The 24,349-nt window shown below is 41.6% G+C and overlaps 1 protein-coding gene across 1 annotated transcript in view; it reads right to left on the bottom strand.

Moving 5' to 3' along the window:
* Nucleotides 1-24,349, bottom strand: part of EPHB1 (EPH receptor B1) — a 370,423-nt gene that overhangs the window by 210,628 nt on the left and 135,446 nt on the right. Inside the window, exon 3 of the mRNA XM_056850342.1 lies at nucleotides 9,247-9,928. Within this exon, the coding sequence (XP_056706320.1) occupies nucleotides 9,247-9,928 (682 nt within the window). The remainder of the gene's footprint in view (nucleotides 1-9,246; nucleotides 9,929-24,349) is intronic.

The raw sequence follows: 24,349 nt of genomic DNA, 5'->3' as shown, positions 1-24,349 counted from the left end.
CACACTAACACCATTTGATCAAGGTATCAAACAAAAGTTAAAACTAGCAGCAAAATCATCGACAATGACTTAACGGGAACTGGTACAGGAAAAATAGGGATGGCAAACACGGATGGTCCTTAGTAAACAGAGCAGGTGATGAGTGTGTCAGCCACAACATTGCCAATTGTTCCAAAACAACCATGCTAGAAAGATGGGAAATCAGTGCAGCTCTGTGTAAGGGTCACATCATGGCTTTACCAACAGCAAGAACAATATCTAGCACCATTGTTTGTTTTCCGTATTGCCAAGGAAGCTGGAAAAGGGCCCCTGTATTTATCATTTGCAATTGGTGTCAAAGGATGTCAGACAAGAAAGGAAACAGTGCCCTAAGCAAAGTAGATTCTTCTATCCCATTTATGTCAGCCAACCTAAGCACATCCCTCTCCACAGCAGAGCAAAAAGGCTTGGTTAAATCTATATACCATACAACATGGAGGCGCACCACAGAGCAACGTAAATTTTAAACTCTCTGATTGAAAGCATTTTTTTTTCAATGACTGCAGTGTTTTCAGAGAAACACTAAACATTTTGTTCAATTTTTGTTAGAAATCCCAAACATTTCTGATTTTCAGTTTTTCACCAATAAAGGGAAAGCTTCTACAACTTCCAGCGAACAAAGAAAACCAATTTGGGAAAGGCCTATAGAAAACTGGTGCATTTAATATATGATTTATATTTGAAAGCAGTAATTTGGCAGTTGGCGAGCAATTTCAGCCTCGCTTTCTCTGTTTGGTACTAGTACAACCTTTTGCCCTGGATTAAACTGCAAAAATGCCGCAATGGGTGATTGCACGGCTGTGAGCAGCATGCTGAGGCGGTGTGGTAATTGACATTAGGATAAAGTACAGACAGATGGAAAGAACTGTCGAGTGTGACCTGGAATAGGGCCCTTTTGTCAGCTTTACACCCTTAGTCTTCTCTGCAAAACACACATAAATCTTTTAAGAAGATTATACTTTCACGCCTTGCCTTGTTCCCCGGAGACTGGAAGATCTTGGAAACGTGTAGATAGGCACAGAATCACACTTGTTTGGTATAATGATTTTATAATTGAATATCGCGGATGAGATCTTCCATCTTTCATTAAACAAAAATGCAGACTTGTGTGATCCTATTTGTGTACAGGTTTGAGAGACACAAGTACAGGTTTGAGAGACACAATTTGTGTACAGGTCTCAGAATGATCACTGTATAAAGGACAGGTTTCTTTATATTTAATGCAGCTTTACTTGTAAACAAAATAAAGATTTCCACACACCTTGAACTCTGCCTCTTTGTCTACTGCAAGGACACACCCTCTATCTAACTCCACAGAGTGTACAGAGACATCTAGTGACTGAATGTCATATTGCAATGTAGTTTATTCCAGGCACACACCAAAAACCACATATTTTGTGGCCAACAAAAAATCTGTCTTAAATTGAGTACTGAAAACATTATCTGTTTCATGGAAATGCAGCCAAGGAGCTCAGCTGTAGCTGGGAAGCAAAAAGGCATACTTTGAAAGAAAATTCAGTATTTGATCAAAGATGTAACAGGCAATCGCAATAATTAAAACATTAATAAATTGTTTCCAATATTTGCTAGGGATCATGGCACACTGCAGCCACTAACCTCAACTGTTTTGAAATAACTAGAACTTCTGATAATGGAACGACAAAAATTTAACCTGAAATTTATTTGTCTCATATATGTGGCACTGCTTTATGTTGTAAGAGGAATTGGAGTACCCAAAGGCTTAACAAAGCTAAAAATGGTTTGGTCTAAATGTTTAAAATTATTACTTCACAGGGGGTGGGGTAAAAAGCTGTATTTTGAAGCAATTTCGGCAACTTTGAGAACTAGAAACATAATTTTTATGAAGGTAGAGGTAACTGTGGTATAATCACAAATTTGGTGATTAGTCAATACAAGCAGGGGACCTGCAAGGACTTTCAAGGGACAACTCATTTTCCCTCCCCCTCTTTCCATTCCCAGAAAGCCCACAATAGCCTTTCTCTTTTTCCTGCTTGCCTCTCTCCTTTTTACCCACCAGCCAACCCACATTTATCTGCCCCCTTATCTTTAGCTTTCCCCTGCTTCCCTCTCTCCTGCTGGCAGCCTCTACCCAGGGGGACTATGGCCCAGTTACATGGTGCCAGTTGCAAGACCTAGTTGCATGGTGCCAACCATAAGGCCCAGTTGATCACTGGGGAATTGCAAGGACTTGTGGGGAGCACCTCACTTTCTCCTGTATCTCCCTCTCCACATTATTTCCTCTTTCCTCAGAGCCTCCATATTATCTTATCCTGCTCCCTTAACTCTGACCCAACCAACCTACATTTTATCTCCCCCCTACCTTCAGCTATATTTATTTATTTGCTACACTTATACCCCGCCTTTCTCCACAATGTGGACCTAGAGCAACTTACATCATTCTCTTCCATTTTATCTTCACCTGATGCCACCCAGCACGTTGTAGTGTTTAGGAACACTGGACCCTAATTTGGAGAACTGGGTTGGTTTGCCCACTCTTACACATGAAGCCAGCTGGGTGATCTTGGGCTAGTCTCTCAGCCACATCCACCTCACAAGGTGTCTTTTGTGAGGAGAGGAAGGGAAGGAGATTGTAAGCTGATTTGATTCTCTTTAAAACCAGCTCTTCGTCTTCCATGACAGGGTGGCGATTTGAACCAGGGTCTCCCAGATCCTAGACTAAAAGTTTAAACACTATACAACAGTCACTTTCATGTGGTGGCTGCTCTTGAACAGTAGTGAGCAGCTGGGCTTGGGTGAGTCATGGACTTCATGTGCTATCAGTCACCCATGGTTGCTGCCAGCCCCAGCCCCAAATAATCTTCTCTTAAAAGCCAACACAAGCTTGGAAAGGGCCCCACCTGCCTTTTATTGACAGAAACCAAGGCTTTAATTGGTGATATTGTTATGATGGCCTAGCAACAGCCACAGGGGGCATTTATTTCTTAAAGCTACAAGCACTACTTCTGTTATTTGAGGGGGAGTGTAACTCTGCAGCTTATTTTTTTATTTCAGATTTTTCTGCAAACCTGAAGCATGTTTTCTCAGGTTTGTAGAAAGATCTGTCTTGTCTGTTCATGGCCCCAATCTCTGTATTTAAGTATCCACATATTTAGCCATGTTGAGAATCAGATGTATTGATGATACAATTCAGATATTATCAGGTAATATATTACTATTTACAAGCTACTTTCAGCACTACCTGGATATCACCAGGTTCAACACTCCCAAATTCTCATTACTTTGCCTTCTAGAAACTTTGGACTGATTCCTTTAAACAGAAATGCAATTTCAGAGTACGGAACATATCAGTAAAACTAGTAGGCATAAAGTAAAATTTGGGCATTTTTTAATAAAAAACTCAGAAAGCAGGACAGAAAAAGAAGAAACCACATTTCCATATTTATAATCCAGCCCCTCTGAGGATTCCAGCAGGCAGTATCAAATTGACAGCACACATGGCAAAGTCCAAAACAAGAGAGAGAAAAGTTCCAATTAAGAGAAAGAATCAGAGTGTCGTTCCCAGAGTTCCATTTAAATCAGAACCAATCAAGGCTTGTTCTGATTCCTGCAGCTTCACTCAGGAAATAATGAGAAAGATGAAAGAAACCCAGGCAGCCAACGCAGCCCTGCGCAGCCCTTTGAAGCCAGGAAATCACAAACATCACTTTGGAGAGTTTTGTGTTTGTGTGGCAGCTGATGCATGGCCTCCTTCTGCTGATCTGCTGCTTGATTTTCCTTTGCTGCAGACCCTGCTCCTTAGCATTAACCAATAATCAAGGCAGGGCTGCAGGGGCAATGGGTTTGAAACCAGGAAGGGAAAATGCACAGCCTTTTGAAGAGGAATGCGAAAATTGCTCAGGCTTACACTAACAGTGCAGCTTTGTGTAGTGGTTGGAGTGTCAGACTAGGATCTGGGAGACTCAGGTTCAAATCCCCGCTCTGCCATGGAACCTTGCTGGGTGACTTGTTTCAGTGAAACAAGAAAGTGACAAGCAGCTGTGGCCAACAGAGGGCAGGAGCAAGGCAGGTATTCAAGGAGGATTTGTTGGACTATGGAACTATGGAAATGTATTTGTTAAATGTCTTCAGAAAATGGCTACCCAGAGGTTATAACCTATCGAAGAGCCATGGATGGGGTTGCCAATCTCCAGGTACTAGCTGGAGATCTCCCACTATTAGAACTGATCTCCAGCTGATAGAGATCAGTTCACCTGGAGGAAATGGCCACTTTGGCCATTGGACTCTATGGCAATGAAGTCCCTCCCCTCTCCAAATCCCGCCCTCCTCAGGCTCCACCCCCAAAATCTCCAGGTATTTCCCAACCCGGAGCTGGCAACCCTAGCCATGGATTAGTTCGCACTACCAGGCTGAATTTCTCTCATCTATACCTGGGCTTGGGCTTCCCATCTTAATATGATCTGGAAACGAAGTGTGTGTGACAGACCGTTTAGGATGAGTCCTAAACCACTGTGGGCTGAATAAGAAAGTCAACCCATATGGGATTAAACTACTCAATGTGTGTCCATCCCCCGCTTATTATAAATAAGGCTGCTTTTGATGCAATAGGAAATGAAAACATGACAGTCTTGAAAGGGATGTTGGGAGCACAATCTCTAGAGAATCCACAGTGGAGGGAGGACTGAGAGCCAACTAGATGTTTGGATTTTTAACAAGCTGGGTCCGGGTTCCTTGGTCCAATTTGGGTTCCGTGGCCCCAACTCGGGTTCCCCACAAGTACACAGCAGCTGTGGGTAATGGCTTTTAGAAAAATAAAAAAGAGCCCAAGCGAGCTTGAATTGCTATCACAGGGAAGGAAGTGATCCTTCCTAGCCCACCAAGCCATTTTCTCACATGGAAACAGTGCTGATGGGGGAGTTATTTGCCCATTTTTTCTGCTCCACATGGAGGGAACCCAGACCCGACTCGTTAAAAACCTGAACGGGTAGCTTGTCTTTCAGTTTATGACACTGGACAGCTAGTTTAATGATATGCTGATCATGGGAGAATTTTCATGTTCATGTGACATGTTTGCTTAGATAAATCACCTTGTGCTGTTGGTGTGTTCAGCTAGTAGTTTGCCACCTCAGGAACCCACCTCAAGAATTCCACGTTTAGTTTACATGATTATTAAAATATTATGTTCACTGGGAACAAGATTTTTTGTATCTTCTACCACAGAGGTCTGATTCCGAACAGCATGAGAGAGAAAAGATTATGTAGTTATTTGTGCCTATGGTTCTCCTAAAATACTGCCTTCAACAACTCCCTTTCAAAATCTAGTAGTGATGTATGTAATAAAAAAAGCCTTTGGGATTCTAGCAGATAGAAGGGGAAAACATTTTGATGGAAAAAGCTTCTTAAAAAAACAAAAACAACTTTACACCATGCAACAGCAATGAATGTATTCGACAGACAACACACTGCAGGCATTCATACGAAACCTCACAACTGAGAACTTTTGCTCCTCTTGATTATTCGTATTTAATCTTTGTGTGTTGTAATTTGCTTTCAATTTAATTCAGCGCCTGCTCATGATGCCACTAGATGGTGAGTATGATGTGGCAATCAATTATCTCTTATGTCTTTTATGGCCATTTTACATTGCATAGGATATAGAGAGAGTTGTCACTATTATTTTACTGGTTTTTATTCACTGCACTTTATCTTGCCAGGGATCTTGCACTTCAATTATTAAATACTAATAAAGCATGGTGGATGCTTCTGCAGTATAAAACAGCTTCAATTTTCTTCTAAAATCAGATAGGAATAGTGTTGTTAAGAGTAATTTAAACCTCTGCAATTGGGGAAATATCCTATCTTTCGATGACTTGGAATTCTATGTAAATATAATCTGCCAAGCTTTCCGATCATCAGATATGGGGGACAATTAACAGGGAATAGATCTCTCCATTCAGACCTGTTCTACGAGCTTCCCAGGGACACCTAACTGATTGCTATTGGAGATAAAGGCTTGGATCCTGTGGAGAATTCCTACTAATAGAAGGGGGACATTTTTTGCTGATTCCCTCTTCCTGCTCTAGACCTCCAATGCCCCCTCATGCTTTTTCCGGGGGTGGGCTGTCTGCCAGGAGCAGCATTTCAGAGGCCATTTCAGAGTGCAGTAGGAGAGAGGAGGCAAGGAAGCCCTGCTCACCAGAGAGAAATGTCTTTTGCTAGAGGAGACCCAAGTCAGTGGGTGGAAACTGGAAGGGCTTTGTGATCTCACATGGTATAAAGAAAGAGTTACCATTATCCCCTAAGGTTTTCTTGTTGAATTGTGTGGATTTTCTTCCAAAAGAAGTCCATGAATTTGTGCTTACTGCATTAATACTTGCCCAAAATTGGAAGAAAAATATAATCCCCAAAGAAGGAGGAGTGTCTGGAGAAGCTGTCAGATTGTATTCGTCTGAGAAAACTAACCTGTCTTTTACATGGCCAAGAGTCCAAAAAGTTTGTAAAATTGAATGTTTTTTGTTTAGAATGTACAATTAGTTTGTTCTTGTATATTTTGTAGTTGTATTTAGTAATTTATATTCTAGACTCTTGTATTGTATTTTATTTGGGTTTTTAAAAAAAATAAAGTTTAAAAAATCAAAAGAAACGGGAAGGGCTTTGTCTCTGATTAACAAGGCAATTCTTGAATTACTACAATTTCACAAAAAGGTTGCCACAATATAGCCAGAGAATCAAAAGAGGGTCATGAAGAGGCCATTGTAAATTTCAGCTACCCTGAACATATAGCCAGAAAAAGTCAGTAGGTATCCTCAGTTCTTTCTGTGACTCTATGAACTCAAGGCTTACTCTGTTAGAAAGCAGTGAGCAATGTAGCTAACCTTAGATTCAGGTTCCTCCTGTATAATTGCAGAGAATCAAAGAGTTGAAGGAAGCCTTCCTGATTAATGGAGGAAATCCAAAGCTAGACAGTTCCCAACATTTGCCATTCACTTTGCTTGAAGACCTCTAACGAGGGATACCTTATGTTCCCCATACATCACTAATTCCATTGTCAAACTGCTTGTTGTTAGGGAGTTTCTACTAGTGGTTTACTGAGATCTAGCCTCCTGTAACTTGAGTCCATTAGATCTAGTCTTGCCTCCTGGAACAGCAGAGATCTAATCTTTGCCCTTTTGTACCCAACAGCCAGGTATTAGTTCAGTGTTATCATGTCCCCGCTCAGTCTTCTGTTCTCCAGACTACTCATACACAGTTCCTTCAACCTTTCCTCATAGGACTTGTTTTCCAGACCCTTGATCACTCCGTTGCCCTCCTCTGAACCAATGCCAATTGTATACATCTTTCTTAAACTGCAATACCCCAAACTGCAAACAGTACTATTTGATATTTTTTAAAACTGTAACAGCTAAATAGGACTGGGGGGAAAACACAGTTAAAGCAAAGTATATTTATTGATATTAGACTGTACTGGTAGGATTTTCTTTGTGTGAATGAGAAAATAAGGTCAAATAACTTTCCTCTTAATATGTTTCATTAAAAACCACGTCTTTTGCTATCTTTTGAAATATTTACTAAGCAGTTCTCTCAGGGTTTTAGTGCAATTGTTCTTATGATAAGAATTCAGAATGTGCTCTCCTGGGTGGGCAGCCTAGGATGTGCTGCTATTTGTATGTTCCTGTGCATTTTTTGTGATGACTTTGTGACATATAGTTGCCTCCATAGTCCATACACATTTCACCTCATTTCTCAGTGAAAATCCCAAGTTGGGTGGCACTGCACCTGCAGAAGCCAAGTCCCATGGTTTTACTCAGATGTTGACACTTTTCTGGTGTGTTCCACTGCCTCCCTAACACAGTAGAGCAGCTTCTTGGCAAAGCCACCAATGGAGGAAAATATGTCTGTTTTGTTCTACCTTTAGTACTTACTTTCACTCTTATCCTTCCCAGTTGCTTACTCAATCTGGACAAGATAAATCTTGGAACAGCTTCTAAGGCTTAATGCTGCGGTGTGGCAAAGCCATTCCATTCAGAACAGTAAAGCATCATCACTCATTTCAGTTTATCTAAAGTACCCACCATTTATAAAGGGAAGCTCACAGTATTCTACAGGCCTATTATCCGGGCTCCAGATTTAGAGAGGGGGATAGATGGGCTCTCTTCCTGTTTTCACCAAGCAAGAAACAAAAGAATATTTATAAAATGATTAACGAAATGCTTCACAATCCTGCCGTGCATATGAAACAGCCAGAACGGCGTTCCTGACAACAGGATGTTCATATGTCACAACAGTGTCAGTGGATCAGTCCATAGGGGTCACTCTGAGTAGGACTTTGTACAATTCAGGAAACATGTGGCAAAATGGTGACTGAGTGAATTCAGCCCTGGATAGGTCTGAGAAAGGACCATGTTGGAGCTCTATAGATGTAGACAAATATTGGTACGTATGAAGACAGTAATGCTCCCATTTGCTTTCCCCAAATCTCTTTCACAACTATGATGCTAATAAAGTGAGTCCTCCAAAGTATTTGCCAAGCCAAAAAAAAAAGCAGAAAAGAACACTGCCAAACTTCTAAAGACGTATAAGTTAAGCTACAACCATTCTGCAAACATGACCTTGTGTACTGACCAATCACAACTGTGCTTTCTCCACAGACATTTCACAACAGGTCATAAATCATCCAAGAACATAGGCAGAAGAACTGTCATTTGCTGAGGCTATTGATGGCCCTTTCAGGAACTTCAGCCATGGGATAACGATATAACAAATGGGATTTTCTACTTTGGCACTGTTACATTGAGGTCATAATCTAAGGCAAAATACATCTGGTGGATTCAAGCACAGAGCAAGCACAAGAAAATGGTAGTCATCTCTATATTCATTTGTTAAGGAAGATCCCAATTGGCTGCCCGATTGGGGTTGAGGCACATGCAACTAGAGCCCAGGGCTTAGCAATCCTTGTCACAACAGGAACAGATGTCAAGGACCCAACTTGGAGCTCCAGCTGTCAGAGATGGTCATGTAAACTTAAAGGTCCCCAAATAATCCATAAAATGACCGTGTTTGTGTTAATGATTGTTCAGTATTCTAAACCTGTTACTGGCAGAAACTGATTTAAATGCAGCCCTTAAAAAGCAACCTTGGTCCAGTTCCATAGTGAGGACTTCTGAACAGTCCTTTGGCTGATAACGTCCAGTGACCATCTAACAACATTTGAGCAAATCATTATCTTACCTTTGCAGGCCACGTTGTTCTCAGGCTCATATCCAGCCTTGCAGGTACAGCGACCAATGGGAACCATCCATTCCCCATCTCCATTGCAGTACAATTTAATGGGCACATCCACCTCCTCAGCATTGGGAATGCACGTACCTCGCGCAATCACCAGAGAAGTGCTTTCTGCTCCCGTCATAGTCTCTGGGAATATGGCAAAGTTTTGCACCACGCTAGGGCATTTCTTAAAGAAGACCCTTACTGACAATAGTGACATGCACGCCCCATAATCCTGAAAGGCAAGGTAAAAGCCATTGCGATTGAGAGGTCCAAAGCTCCTCACCTCTGTGTTCACTTTCATCAGTCTCCCACCAAAGTCCACCTGAGAGAAGCTCTCGTCTGCAGCAATAGTGTCCACTTTGAGGTAGGGGGCCTCTGTCCAGAAGGCTGACTTCTTGGTGGCAATGACAGAGTCTGTTTCATAATAATACAGGTTGAAGGTTTCCTTACAAGAGCCAGGGACATTGGGAAGGCTGCTACAGTCCCGCACAGTGAAGCGCATCTCTGTGTAAATGCGGTGTGCACCCCGTCGGTTTATAAAAGTGGTGAGAAGCCAGTTGTTCTGGTTGGGCTCAAAAACGTTGCACACCTGGTAAGTACGGATTGTGTTGAGGTTCTCATCATAGCCACTGACTTCTTCCCACTGTATGGAACAAATAAAAAAAAAAGGGATCAAGCAATTAAAAACGATGGAGTTTTTTAAAAAACACACACACCAGAAGAGCACTTCAAGCCATGGAGTCATTAACCATTACAAGCTGGCAAGGATAGACAGACTTGGAGAATCAGGGTGTTCTACTTCACAAGTTCTGCAAATTGTGAGAGACATCTCTAATTCTAGGGTCTGTAACAGTGCTCAAGAGTATGGAATCAGCCAACAAAAAAATAAAACCAAACCTCTTGGCCCAGTTTCACACATACACAAAGTACTTTTTTTGAACCAGCCAAGTGACACACACACAAGCATGCTATGCACATATATTATAATCAGTGTCCTGAGGCTGAGGCAGCCCTGAATCATTCTCAACCCCTCAAGATTCTGTGGCAGTGATAATCAAAATCAACACATTTCTGCTTTTCTGGTAGTTTGCCCTGTTTTAACCCCCCAATCGGCAAAGGCACTTTAAAATTTGGCACTTTCCTGAGAAACGCTTTTTTGAATGCAGAGCTGGCAAATATCCCTTTAAACCAGAATTGTGGGCCAGAATCAAATTACCAAATGGCCCAGTACAAATTACTGAAATCTAGCTGATGATTCAATAATTCTTTTGAAATTATAGGATATTTATTTCTTAAACAAAAGGAAGGAGCTGTAACCCAAAATTGTAGGTGGTTTTCACAGGAAATGATACTTCTCAATTAGGAAAATATTCTCCTTGCTTAGGATTGCAAACTGCTGTTTATTAGGCAAACATGAAAGGATGGACAGAACCTACATTGCAACAAAAAGGATGTAGAAGCCTTTGTAGGAGTCACTTTTCAAAAGATGGGAATTATTTGTTTTTCAGTGTTATTCTAAGCAGAGTTACACCCCTCAAAATCTACTGCAGTCAGTGGGCTTAGAGGGTGTAACTCTAGTTAGGATTGCATGGTTTCAGTGCATATGGTTGAAAGATTGGGAGAAAAGAGGACCAGGGGATACATTTCTTGAAAATGAAGGGAAAATGGGGTTTTTTTGTTTTGTTTTTGCAATATTGTATTCTTTTATATTTGTTTAAAGAAATAAAAATAAATTGAAAGTTGATTGACTGCAATACCCAACAGATTGTCTGGTGCAGCACTCTACCCCTGGTTCATGCTAGACAAAGTACAACTTCTCTTATTTAATTAAAACGCAAAAGCAAAAAGCAGACCATCTTGCGGCACTTTAAAGAGCAGATTTATTGTAGCATAAATTTTGATTGACATGACCAAGTTCACTTCATCAGACGCATGAAGTGTAATCCTCGTTTAGAAGATTACATAAAGACAGACACACACATGTTAATGCAGACAGGAAAAGATGCACACAGTAGGGCCAAAAGGTCATGAAATGTAAGGGTTAGCTGTAGTTCTGTAATGTTTCTACACTCGATAAGAATATAGTGACCCGTTCATGACAGCAGTTACTGTCATCTTTCTAATAATTATCAATATATCTAGAAAGCTTCAGAATCTTCATCTCCACAGCTAGCCTGCACAAGTAGCATATATGACTACAACTTGTCATCTTGTAAGGGGGGGAGCTGTCATTCCTTGCAGGCTTGTATTTGTACAGTGGGAGACCATGTGGGTGGGGGCAGCGTGTGTGGGGGATGGTGGGGTTCCAGCTGCTGCTAGTCAGGCAGGTGCGTGTGATTCCCAGCTTGCAGGACGACACTTGACACTGCATCGATCTGGCCGCTTAATCAGACCAATATCACTGAGAAGGACATAACCAACTATGAATGTAATTATAAAGTTTATGGAGATCGCACAGGTAATGGTTCCCCATGCATTTTGATTAGCACCTGGATTAAAATGGCTGTAGATCCCAAAGGTTTCTTCACAACAGGAACAGCAAAGGGAAAAGTTCTGCCCATATTTCCAGGAAGTCTTTGGTTGTTGTGTGGACGAAAAGCTTACAAAGTGATTCCCCCTCATACATCTGGTATCTGCACCATTGGAAGGGTAGCCCCATCCCTCCAGTTTCATGACACTGATTACGTGCCCTATCATCATCTCCGACCCAGACGCCGAGCGCGACGATCCCCAGGTTTGTCTCCTTTGAGTCACAAGGTTGGAGAGGGATTCATGCAAGGATTTTTCCCTTGGGTGGGGGCTTTGCTGAACTACCGGGAGTAACTGGACGGAATGGATGTTCAATGAGAGTATTAAAGCCCTGAATAAACTTAATGTAGAATAGGGGCAAATCAGGAATGTTGTTTTGATGCAAGAAGAGGCTTTGGATATGTTGTTGCTGCTCAGGGTGGAGTATGTGCGGTGGTGAAGGGACAATGTTGTGTGTACGTACAGACTTTTCAGGTGGATATCAATAAAACTGCATAGCATGGCTTGGGCAACTGCTGATCATGCCTGGGAGCGAACTGAAGGTGGTGGATGGGACTTGGAAGGTTGGTTGGGGGAATGGTTTGCTGGTATTGGAGGGTTGAAAACTTTAATCATAACAGTAGTTCTTTTAGTCTTAGGATGTGTATTGTTACCATGTATATTGTCTTTAATCAGCAAGATATGGTGTTCTGCAATAGAGAGTATGGTGGAACGGAAAGCAGCGACGGCGCTTATGTCTTTGCATAGTCGTGATGCTTAAAGCCACGGGTGTGATTAACAAGCCCTTAGCAGGGAATTGTATCACAAGGGGGGAATGTGACAGCAAGGTAGATTTCCCCTGAATGTGGAGGATCCACTTAAAGCAGTCTGATTTAATAGTATGTGATAACCTCTTTTCCTTTCTGTAAATGTATTGAAATGTCTTAAAACAGCAAGGGAATAGCTTGTTGCTGGGCAGGATAACTCTATGTGTGTGCTAAAGGTAGTGGGGGGAAAATCATGGAATGTCATGGTGAACGATAACAAGAACTGGAACTGGATAGAACCGCTGGAGTTCTCGGGCTCCAGACAATGTAAAACAACCAGATAAGCACAGAATGTTGATGTGCCATGTCAGAGTGTGAATTTTGGATAAATGTCTGATCCCCAGTAGAATCGGGGCTCAGTGTTTGGCTTGCTAGAGTAACTGAGCCGCAGCTGCGAATAAAACTGTTTTTCTTGATAACGGTTTTGGGTCTCTCTCTCCCCCCTCGAACCCCGGTTTCTGCTACACTTTGATGATCTGGTAAGAAGAATATGCTTAAAAGTGTCTGTGTGCCTGTGCACACAGAAGAAAATACACAAGTGTGTTTAGCACCATATGCTAGGCACAAAAGTAGAAGCACATGATTGAGTATTCATGCAAGCCCACTAGGGTGCTACCAGCTCCAAAATTCACCAGCCACCCATGTGCAGTTCTAAAATTTTCTTAGGAAATGTCCTAAGACATCTTCATATGTTCATAAAAATTATGGCCACCACAACTTCTCCTTGGAAACTTTAGGGGTTACCGCACTTGTATTCCCAGCGATGTATTAAGAGTTTGAAAATGTTATAAAAAATACTGTTCGTGCTTTCTATGTATTCCCACCAATGTATTAAGAGTTTGAAAACGTTATAAAAAATACTGTTCACACTTTGTTTGGCCCCTAGCTGTGAAGACGTCGTCCAACCATTTATATGCCATGGTATTCAAAAACCCTTTTAAAGCGATGTTTTTTACAACATTTTCAAACTCTTAATACATTGCTGGGAATACAAAGTATGGTAACCCCCTTTGTTTCACCTCAGCCCCAGTATCTTTGTGAAGGCAAATAAAACCTTTTCGTTTTAGGCTTTCGGTAATTAATGAGATTTATTTTGCTGTGCTACTTTATTCTGTTTCCCCCCCCCCCAATATTTACATCTGTTTGCTGGTTCCTAATGTTTGTAAACTGTTTTCTGAATGATTTCAAAGAGAAAACGGTTGACTTTTTTAAAAAATTGAAAATGGTATATATTTCCCAAAAGAGGCTAACACATCTCTGACAAATTGGGTTCACATCCATAAAAAAAAAAAAATCTGATCACAAATCTGTTACTTTTTAAGGTACTTGTTTTGCTGCTACAGACAAAGGTTATCCAAACTAGCGTATTTCAAAAGGAAAAAGGTACTTTACTCAGGTTATAGCTGTTTCGGGAAAATGTGTACCTTAAGGGTTTTAAACTACAACAAGTTGTTTCAAACAGGACAGTGAAAGTCCTATTTGTTAAGTACCATGCCGACAAAAAGGTCTGTCCTTCTTGTCTACATCTGCTAACATGCTAAAACACAAAGTCTTTTGAGTATTACAAGATTCAACTAATGGTTATATTTAGTAGGTGTTATGTGATCCTAAATTGGGTGGTGGGGGAAGGTCATCTGTGCAATCACATGTAGGAAGAGGAAAGTGAATTAAATTGTGGTCCACATGTGGTTTGGGAAATAGGGAAAAAAAGAATATGAGAAAACTTGCTCCAGGCAGGGCTCTCCATTCCTCACTTTTATGAGTAGCACATCCATCAAAACTGACAGGAGAGAGTGTGCCGATATGCAGGCAGATTAATGAAAGGGCATTAATGTAACATTGGCTACTGTGGCAATTAAGAGGCAGGCACCAAGTGTGCCTGGGCTCACAACAGCATTAGAGCATCACAGCCCAATTTATAAGCCATTCAAATAGCTCTGTGTTTACCGGCTGATTGTTTGCAACAGCATTATTCATGCAGCAGCCTTTAAGTGCTGCTCTGGATGTGATGCATAATTCCAAGGTGCTCCAGTGCTACTGAAGCATGAATTAATGGTTGTATCATAGCACGTTATCAGGAAGGATTTTAATATATATATTTTTATGGAGATGAGAGTCTTACATGTGTAAGCAAAACTGCACGGTGTAAAATGTTGGGCTGTCATGTACATGCACCGAAGTTAATGTGGTGGCAAGGCAGCAGGAGATTAGTATACACTTCAGAGTGCCGTACATCTGCAAGCTCAGGTTGGTTTTAGAAAATTTTCAGTTCTTATTACTCCACTTAAACAGTCAGCCTGGGGTTGTTCCAGTATTTCACCACTATCTTGTAGCTCTGGCAGAAGCTGCTGAGCGGCAGCAAAAGCCTTACAAGACTGTATATTTAGCCACCAATCAGCTGTTTACTTCCATCTGGTGATAGCAATCACATTAACAGCAGCCATCACTGCTTATATGGGTAACAATATAAATTTTATTTCCAGGGGCATTTATACACACTATTATGGTTTTCCAAAAAGTGCATTTCTTGTAAGGCCATTATTCCAGCCCCTTTAATAGCTTATTTATACATATTTACATCATGCAGTTGAAAGAACCCAGAATGCCCCGTAGAACTGTACTATTAGGAAGCATTTACCCACTATTAAAATGTTGCCGCCTGCCTTGCAGCTATTTTGCATCAGCATATCTTTTGAACCCAGGGTGTGTGTGTGTGTGTGTGTGTAATTCATTTGCCAAGTAAAACAACAGGGTATAAGGAATTATATTCATCCATGCAGGTTCCTGCCCCCAGGTCGGAAAGGAGGGAGAGGAATGTGGGAAAGATCTGCCATCCCTGCATGAAGACAACAGCCCTCTCTGAAGTTTTTTCCCCAGCACTTGACACTTAGTAGTATACTGTGCTTGATCATGAAAGTTCTATTTTAACTAGGAGCCATTCATTTACCTATTCTTCATAACTTTGCACAATCCCCTTGAAAAGTCATCCAATTGAGTGAACATCACCACTTCCTGTGGCAGCAAATTCCAGACGTAATTTAAACTTATGTGAAAGAGTACTTTCTTTTGCCGGTCCTGATTCCACAGCCCATCTATTTCATTGGGTGATCTCAAGTTCTAGTATTATAAGGGAAGGAGAAAAGTCTCTCTCTATCCACTTCCTCCATACCAGGCATAATTTTATAAACCTCTGTCATGTTTCACCCTCCCTGTTCTCTCTTTGTGATGTTTTTCTCTCCTTTATCTTTCCTCCCAAATTAACCCTCCCCACCTCACAATCCTTTAGTTAGTGATCAACAGGAACGTGCTCCAACTCCTCGATAATTGGAGTTACTGTTTTTTTTCCACCTTTCCCAGTTCTATTTTTTGAGATAGGCCATCCAGAACTGTACACGGTATTCTAAATGTGGTAATGCCCACCCATTTATATAATAATGTTATAACACTGGCCATTACTTTCCCTTTTGCCCTAATAATTCCCATCTTTATATTTGCCTTTTTTTGTCAATGTGCAGTGTAAGAGCTCCTGGAACAACTGAATGCGTGTCATCAGGACCTGGTAAATGATTAATTTATAATTTGTCAATGAGTCCCAAAGCTTCACCTTTTCGATCTTGAGCACAGAACTTTCCAAAAGACTACCTAAGTTTTATTCAGTTCACTTTGAAATCTGATGACATTCATAACCATAATTCAAATTATTTCAGATTAAATTATTTAAGTTTTTAGCCAATTTGGTGGGAATGCAACAGGGACTGGTTGAAGGGACCACCATATCCCAACCTTGGTTTGAGTCTTGGAGGGGGGAAAACAGTAGATAGCAAAGACCATGCTGCAGCTACAACATGCCTGCTGTCATTCCTTTTTGCCTGGGCTCTGCTCTGCACTGACCTCTCTTTAATTTCCAAAATCTGGTCTTTAAAAATTTACATGTGGTACAGCCTCTCTAATAATTATGATATGCTTATAAAGAGAGTTGTAGCTTTCCAAGTGACAGATCAAAGATAATGAAAATAATGACAATAAAGGCCCACTGAAAGAAAAGAGGACCGTAGAAATAATCTTTGTGTATGGTTATCACTTTATCTTTCCAATCTCTCAGAAAACAGAGCAGTTTATCTGAGGTCTGTGTAATGAAGGACAGGCAGTTCACATGTAGAACCCACTATCAGCAAGATTCCAAAAAAAAAATCCATGCTGACTTTAAGAAGTATATTAATACAAGTACTGAAGTTGCATTCATCTCCAAAATGAGAATGTTCCTGTATCACAGATAAATCTGGAGAGTTCAGTGCTTCCTCTCAAACTCAGATATTATGAACTGCATCATCATTCAGATACCAGTCCATTCTTACAGCATAGTTTAGGACCAAACTGCACGCAATGCTGGAGTCCCATGATCAGAACTCTAATAGTGACATCCTAAGCAAAGTTTCACTCTTCTAAGCCTAGTGACTTCAGTGGAATTGGAAGAGTGCAACTCTGTTTAGGATTGCACTGCAAATCTGTTATTTGTAGGGTTACCAGTTCCAGGTTTGGAAATACCTAGAGATTTTTGGGTCAGAACCTGAGGAGGGCGGGGTTTGGAGAGGAGAGGGGCTTCAATGCCAGAGAGTCCAATTGCCAAAGTGGTCATTTTCTCCAGGGGAACCATTTCTAGTGGCTGGAGATCAGTTGTAATAGTTGGTAACCCTAGTTATTTGACCCTTGAAAAGCATCTATATAGGAACCCACTGGGCCGCACCCCTAGAGCAGGAGACTGGGGGGGGGGGTGGAGAGCAAAGAAAGTGGTGAAATCCTCACTGGTCATTCATTTGAGAATTCTTTGTTGAAGTATAGCTTGTGAGAGAGCTGGGTCATGTTTTTGTTGAAATCATAAAGAAACACTGGCAGATGCGACATTTTTATAGTCTGAATTTATCCCTTCGATAATAACTTGGATTTCATTTATAGCTGGTTTAGATGTAGCTTTAGGCCTCGGCTCAGAACCCTGTTCAATCATAAGGACCACCAGGTGGTTTGAAGGAAGTACTGCCTCACTCTCCACCTTAACTCAATGCCCTGAGGATTAAAGTAAACAAGGACAAGAAAAGACCATTTCTTTCAAAAGCAATGTATATATTTTGCTTATTCTTATACACACACACACATCTCATCATCCAAAGAAGAAAAAGAATGAGAAAAAGCAAGTAAGGGGGGGATCATTCTTTTATTCTTCCTCTGCATCCTCAACCCTTCACAGCCTGATCCAACTAAAGAGATTAATGAACTGAAGCAAACCTCTGCATGCATTTGCTGGATCAGGAACTGTGATCTTAAATTGGATGTACATCCAAACGTGCATTCTGATGTGGATGTTTTTTATCTGCATTGCCTTACTTTCAATGGAATGTATACTTCAGTGCCCCTCCAAATGCACCTCCTGATGTGGATGAGAAAGAATGCATTTATATGAGCATCTGGGTGTGAATGTGACTGAACACAATGCCATTTGGATAGACCGCAGCTGTACCCAGGTACGCATTAGGATGTGAATCTAGTATTACAGACCCTTGCAATTTAAAGGATCCTATGGAGGGAAGGAGTATGAATTTTGATACATGTTCCCCATAACAGTTGAAGCTAAACTACTCACAGTTTGAAGGAGTCTTTGGGGTCAACGAGTTGGGGCCATTCACACCCTTCACACCCTTTAAAATGAGAAAGAGATTCATCCCCACAGTTTAAGAATCCTTTAAGTAAAGCTTGGGGGAAAATGCATCTTAGGGTATGCCTCCTCCAAGCTCATATTTTTCCACCCTAAATGATCTCTTTAGATTGGAGGTGACTGCCCTTTCTCTAAACAGTGGGGGGGGGCAATTCTCAGAGCCCCATATAGCCCCCCTCCCGAGGATCCTTAAAATGTGAAGGAAAATGTCCCCATAGTTCAAAGGACCAAGAAGAAAATTAGATGTTTATCTAAATGTGCAGCCAAGTACAGATGTGTTCTATGTACTACATTGCTTTCAAAAGAATGCAGACTTAAATGCACATCAGGATGTGCATCTAGAAGTACATCCAACACACATCCCTTTGAAAATATACCCATGTAGACTGCATCTACAACTGGATGAGTACTTGGATACATATCTGATTTAACCTACAATCCTTTCAAATGAGAGGCAGAGGGGCCTCCAGTGCATCCATACAAGGGATACCCACTTTACCCATAGGCCAGCATGACAATACATTTTTAATTCCAAATGTCATAGGTTTCCAATGGCTGTGTCAAGTTCACATGTATTATCCAATGATCAGTCCAAAATTAGTGTGAGTTCAGGCAATAAAATCTAATCGTACTACTCAAAAACACTTCTACTAATAAGTAAATGCCCTAGTCCAGTATTTCAAGGGGCAGATTTGAACAGTGATTCCTAATAACGTTTGCTCAAGAGTAAATTCCCTACCTAAGATAATTATCCAAGCCTGCTTTGTCTCCCTTGTTATATCTCTCCTCCTCCTCCTCCTCCTCCTCCTACTGCTGCTGCTGCTGCTGTTACATGGGACTATTCTTTGCACATGCCCACAGGTACTGATTTGCTGGAATAATGTTTACTTTGATATGAAATGAATTTAAGAATTCATAGTGCAAAAAAAAATCTGAAATGCAATACACTGGTAAATGATGGAAATGTGGATGACAGTGGGTAACTTACTGAAAACAGTTGATGATTCTTAAGATATGCCAGTGAGTATCAGTGAATCACAAGGTTTGCTTTTGCCTTTTACACCTAGACTCTAGAACAGGAACACACAAGAACTAGAGGCAAACTCTGAACTGACTACCTGGAAAAGTCCCTGCAAAGACAGAAGAAGGAAGAGAAAGTATAACAAAGACTTATAACATGACTTATATCAAAGTCTTATAACATGAGGTCTGCACATTGAGTGACATAGAGGTCATCTGTAATTTTTACAGAGCAAAATAGCATGGAATGCTTATTTTTCTATATGGTCTCAGTTTTTACTGCTGTTTGTAGGCTATGGATTTGTTCATTTTTATTATTTTACCATTTGACTTTGTGAGCCATTCTGTGCAGGTCTCTAAAGAGGCAGTACAGACATCTTCTAAACACATAAATAAATAACAGAAATGACAGAATCCAAACTGAATGGTTCAAGAAAAGAGAGAAAAAGAAAATGATATACCGGTACTAACTGCAGACAACTTATTTAAGGAACATGAGGAGGAACTTGAGGAGATGACATGTGATGACAGCTAGAGGAGAAGAAAAGCTATTGATGAGGATAGGAGAGACAATGGCATGTATGGAGTTTAAAAGATCCATAGAAGGTATAATGTGCGACACAGAAGAAGGAATGGAAGCAAGGATGGTGGTGGGAAGGCAGACAGGTGTGGTGGGACGTTTCACCAAGAGTACAGATGGCCAGGTTGTTTCTGGCCCTGCACCTGTACCCTGAACAGCAACTGAACACCAGATAATTTATCAGCTAAAGCTTTTCAGAGCCTGGCAATGGGGCGATGAGGAAGATTTCACCTGTTCGATCTGTGGGTGAGTCTGGCTACTTTGAAGAACGGAAGCCAGGCAGATAAAAATGTTGAAATCCTAGTTGGTGGTGAAGAGGTGGGAGGAGATTTCATCAAGGAAAATAAATGCTGGGTTTAGAGGATTGTAACATTGCAAGGAATTTTGCTTTGCAAAGGAGATGACAAGGAGAAAGAAAGAAAGAAAGAAAGAAAGAAAGAAAGAAAGAAAGAAAGAAAGAAAGAAAGAAAGAAAGAAAGAAAGAAAGAAAGAAAGAAAGAAAGAAAGAAAGAAAGAAAGAAAGAAAGAACTGATTCTTAAGTCCAGATCCATAGCTCAGCTACTTACCAGATGTCACCAATGTGCATCCCTCCCAAGAAACCAGTATTGTGCAAAGCCCTGTCCACACAGTCAGCCCACACAATCTGGAATCCAGATGAACACAACACCAATAGCTGAGTGATGCATCAGGAGCAGCATCTGTGCTGGGTTTGCTTGTTGTACCACACTGTTCTTCTTTTAAACAGTTAACTGTCTGCCAGGAGGTACTGCTTCCCTTGACTGCATCGGCACAGCCACAGATGGAAACACAACCTTGGTCTCCCTAGGAGAGTGGCAAGCCATGCTGCGCAAAGGAAAGTGTTTCCCTGGCGCAGAGCATTTTTTGTTTCCAAAGAAGCAATCTGCACAACCCTCTGGATCTCAACAGTCCCTTTCTGAAAGGCCTGTAAATGTTTTCCCCGCCCCAACGCACCAGCTCCTACCTGTGGCAAAATCCCAGAGCCATTCCGACATCTGCCTCTGCTGTTGACACTGCAACAGTGACAAATTCATTGTTCCGACAAGATCCCTTTAAATAATTCACGGGGAGCTGGGGATTAAGACAGTGTTTTTCTCTGTCTCTGTTGAGATTTAAAACACTTCCAGCTGGGAGATTTAAAAAGACTATAATGGACTGTTCCACCTCCTGGCTCCCCTCCCCCTCACTATCCCAGAAGCCAACTCAACAAGAGTAACACACACACACACACACACACACACACACACACACACTTGAAGGGAGAGAAGAAGAATTGAGGGAAAGCTTGGCTGGTAACCATGGCAATATCAGCCATGCTATTCAGCTGTCATTATTCCAACAGTTCACACATGTCATTATCTAAGCCGTCAAATAAATGCTGTCTATCATTCGTGTCCTTCAGAGACTGAGCACAAACAGGACGGGGGAGGGGACATCTAGAGAGTAGCTCCTTAATAGCAGAGCTCTAAACAACATCTTGCCACCCAAACAAACACACTATTATTTATCTATATTTAGCCATGTATTCCAGAAATGGTAGGAGGTTTCCTACAGTGTACACTTGTCATGTTGGGTGTTTGCTCCCTACTTAGCCATGGATGCCATTTCTGACGAATTAGCAATATCAGTCATTAAGGAAAGACAACCAGGAAGTATTCAGACTTGACTATGTGACAAATCTCTTCTTACATTTTGAAATGTTTCAGTTGTAGAGAACTCATCTTTCTGCGTAAGAGATGTATGCAGCTCAAACCTTGCTACTCTGTTAGGGCAAGTGATGCGGCCTTTATTTATTTGTAAGATTTTGTACCATAGTTTTCCATTAAGCTCAAAGTGGCTTCCCAAACATATTGATATTAAAACCAGAAACAATACAACAAGAAACTGTGTAATGTCAAGATCACAGTAAAAGCATGGGAGAGTAAACCAACAAGAATTATAATAGATATGCCCAAAGCCTATCGAAGTAAGACTATTTCATACACCATCCCGAAATCCAGTATGGATGTCCCACTTCCAGAAACCCACTCCACACAACCAGTGCTATTGTGAAAAAAAGCATGGGAGGAATGAGCCATGGAAGAACACAGTGACCATGGCAGTCATAATAAGCAAGGCCCACTGTGGAAGAGCACAGTTGACATGGGGGGGGGGGATTCATACAGGGAGTAGTGGTCCTTCAGATGTGTGGGTCCCAGGGCATGGATGGCCTTTGAAGTAAAAGCCAGAACCTTGAATTCAGCCTTGATGTGTATCACCAAGCAGCACAACCATTGCAAGAATGCAGTCTTTAAGCAGAGGCTGGACAAGCAGGGATGATCTCGGCTGATCCTGCATTGAACAAGGGGTTGGACTAGATGGCCTGTATGGCCCCTTCCAGCTCTATGATTCTATGATGTTCTTAGCGGTTAGCTCTAGTAAGAAGGTAGGTTGCCCTATTTTGCATTAGTTGAACCATCTGTGCTGTCTTCAAGGCAGCCCCATATACAGCACGGAGTGCCTAGATCAGCTGAGTCGAGAAGGGAGAATATTCTCTGCAGATGTGTACATTGATCTACATTTTTTTTTAGAGAATAACAAGCAGGGGACCCACAAGTGCTTGTGGAAGACATCACATTTCCCCCTCCTCACTTTTTCCTCCTTTCCTTCCTTGAAAGCCCCCATAGCTCTCCCTTTTCCCCTGCATCCTTCTTTCCTTCCCACCCACCAGTCAACCTACCTTTATTTGCTACCCTGTCCTCCACTTTTCCTCTGAGTTGTGCATGGCTGAGTTGTGTAGTGCTGGCCACCAGGCTGGGCCTAATTGCATGCATTTGTGATGACTTGTTGTTTCAGGGCAAGTCCTCCCTCCAACCATACCTCCCATTAACTGGGCTAAGGTTGCCTTTGGCTGCTTCCACTCTGCTGCTCAGCTGTAAGGCAAGACGGAGGTTAAAGGGCTCAGACTTTGCGCTGCAGCTCAGCCCCACCCCCACCCCAGGGTGCCCAAGTTGAGCTGGTGAGTTCCCTCCCTTTCCCAACTGCCCTGGGGCTCACTGGAGCTATCAGTGGTTTACAGGGTTTTTTCTACACTCCAGTCTCTGGGATGGGGCAGGTGGCCATCACTAGGCTGAGCAGCTGGCAGTCAGAAAAGTCACTATTGCTATTCCCATCACACACCTTCCAAGATAAAATAATTCATTTCCTCAGCTTTGTAATAAAGGGTTCCCCCACACACACCCTGGAATCTCCTTTTCTCCCTTGCTTTTGGCTGCCCCTTCTTTGATCTATAGCAATTAGTTTATTAATATTTATACTTTTCTTACTATACTTTACTAGTTTTCTATTATGAGTAGTGTTTAGATACTCTTTCCCTACCTTTCTTTTGTGCATCACTACCTAACAGCCCATCCCTGAGGATTGGGCTGAAAGTGGAGTGCAGGCGGCATAACCCTGCCGCCAGCGTAAGTGCACTCTTATAACGGAATAAGAGGCACTTTCGCTGGCACTGGGGGTAGTTCTGTTGGCGCCTGGCACCGCAGAGCTGCACAGGGATCCTCCAATGCCGCAGCCTCTCCAGGACCTAAATCCTGGAAGATAAATGCGGTGCCGGGGGGGGGGCGTTCCCGGAGTGGAGCTGACTGTAGTCAGCTTCCTAAGGCCCTCCAGCAACAGCGCTGCTGCGCCAGGTTTTTCTTGGTGCAGAATAGCTGTTTTCAATGGGGCTTCCCCCCTTTTTATTGTTTTGTTTTACAGACCTTTTTTTATCCTTGCAGCAGCCAGGAAACCTCTTTGGAGGTGCTGCAGTGGCATCTTGGCCATGCCATCCCCGGCTGTTGCAAGGCTCAAGAATGGGCAGTTAACTTCCTTTTCTCCCTTCTCCATATGGCTTGGGAAACTTTTTTTGTTTGCTGGTTCCATAAAATTAATTTTCTCCATTTAATTTAAATTTATTTCTAAAGGGAAGAGTAATCCCCCCTCCTTTAGCTTACCAAATTTCTCAATTGTTCCAAACGTCTGTGGCCAAATTACATTTATCATCTTTTTTATTTCACTTAATTTTATAATTATCCTATTTCTATGAGATATATCTTCATAAGTTGAATATGTGAACTAATTTTGCACAGTATTATAGAAAGCAAAGAGCATAACTAAAAGGCTGTGAAATACAACATAAATTGAATGTAAAAACATATCTGTAAACTGGAAATAGGAGATCTCTATCCAAAACCATTCATTATGGCTGCATTCCTATGCACATTTGCCTGAGAGTAAGTCCCACTGAATACAGTGAGACTTTCTTCAGAGTAAATATGCATAAGAATGAACTACACAGAGGTTTTAACATAAGACCATGAAAAAGGCTTTTGAGTGTCAGGCTTGACTGTAGTATATGAACCAAGAACCACCAAATTGCACCCTTG

Source organism: Euleptes europaea, chromosome 5, assembly GCF_029931775.1.
Source record: "Euleptes europaea isolate rEulEur1 chromosome 5, rEulEur1.hap1, whole genome shotgun sequence".
NCBI lineage: Eukaryota > Metazoa > Chordata > Lepidosauria > Squamata > Sphaerodactylidae > Euleptes > Euleptes europaea.
Note: the sequence above shows the minus strand (reverse complement) of the source record. Positions and strands in the feature narration are given on the sequence as shown.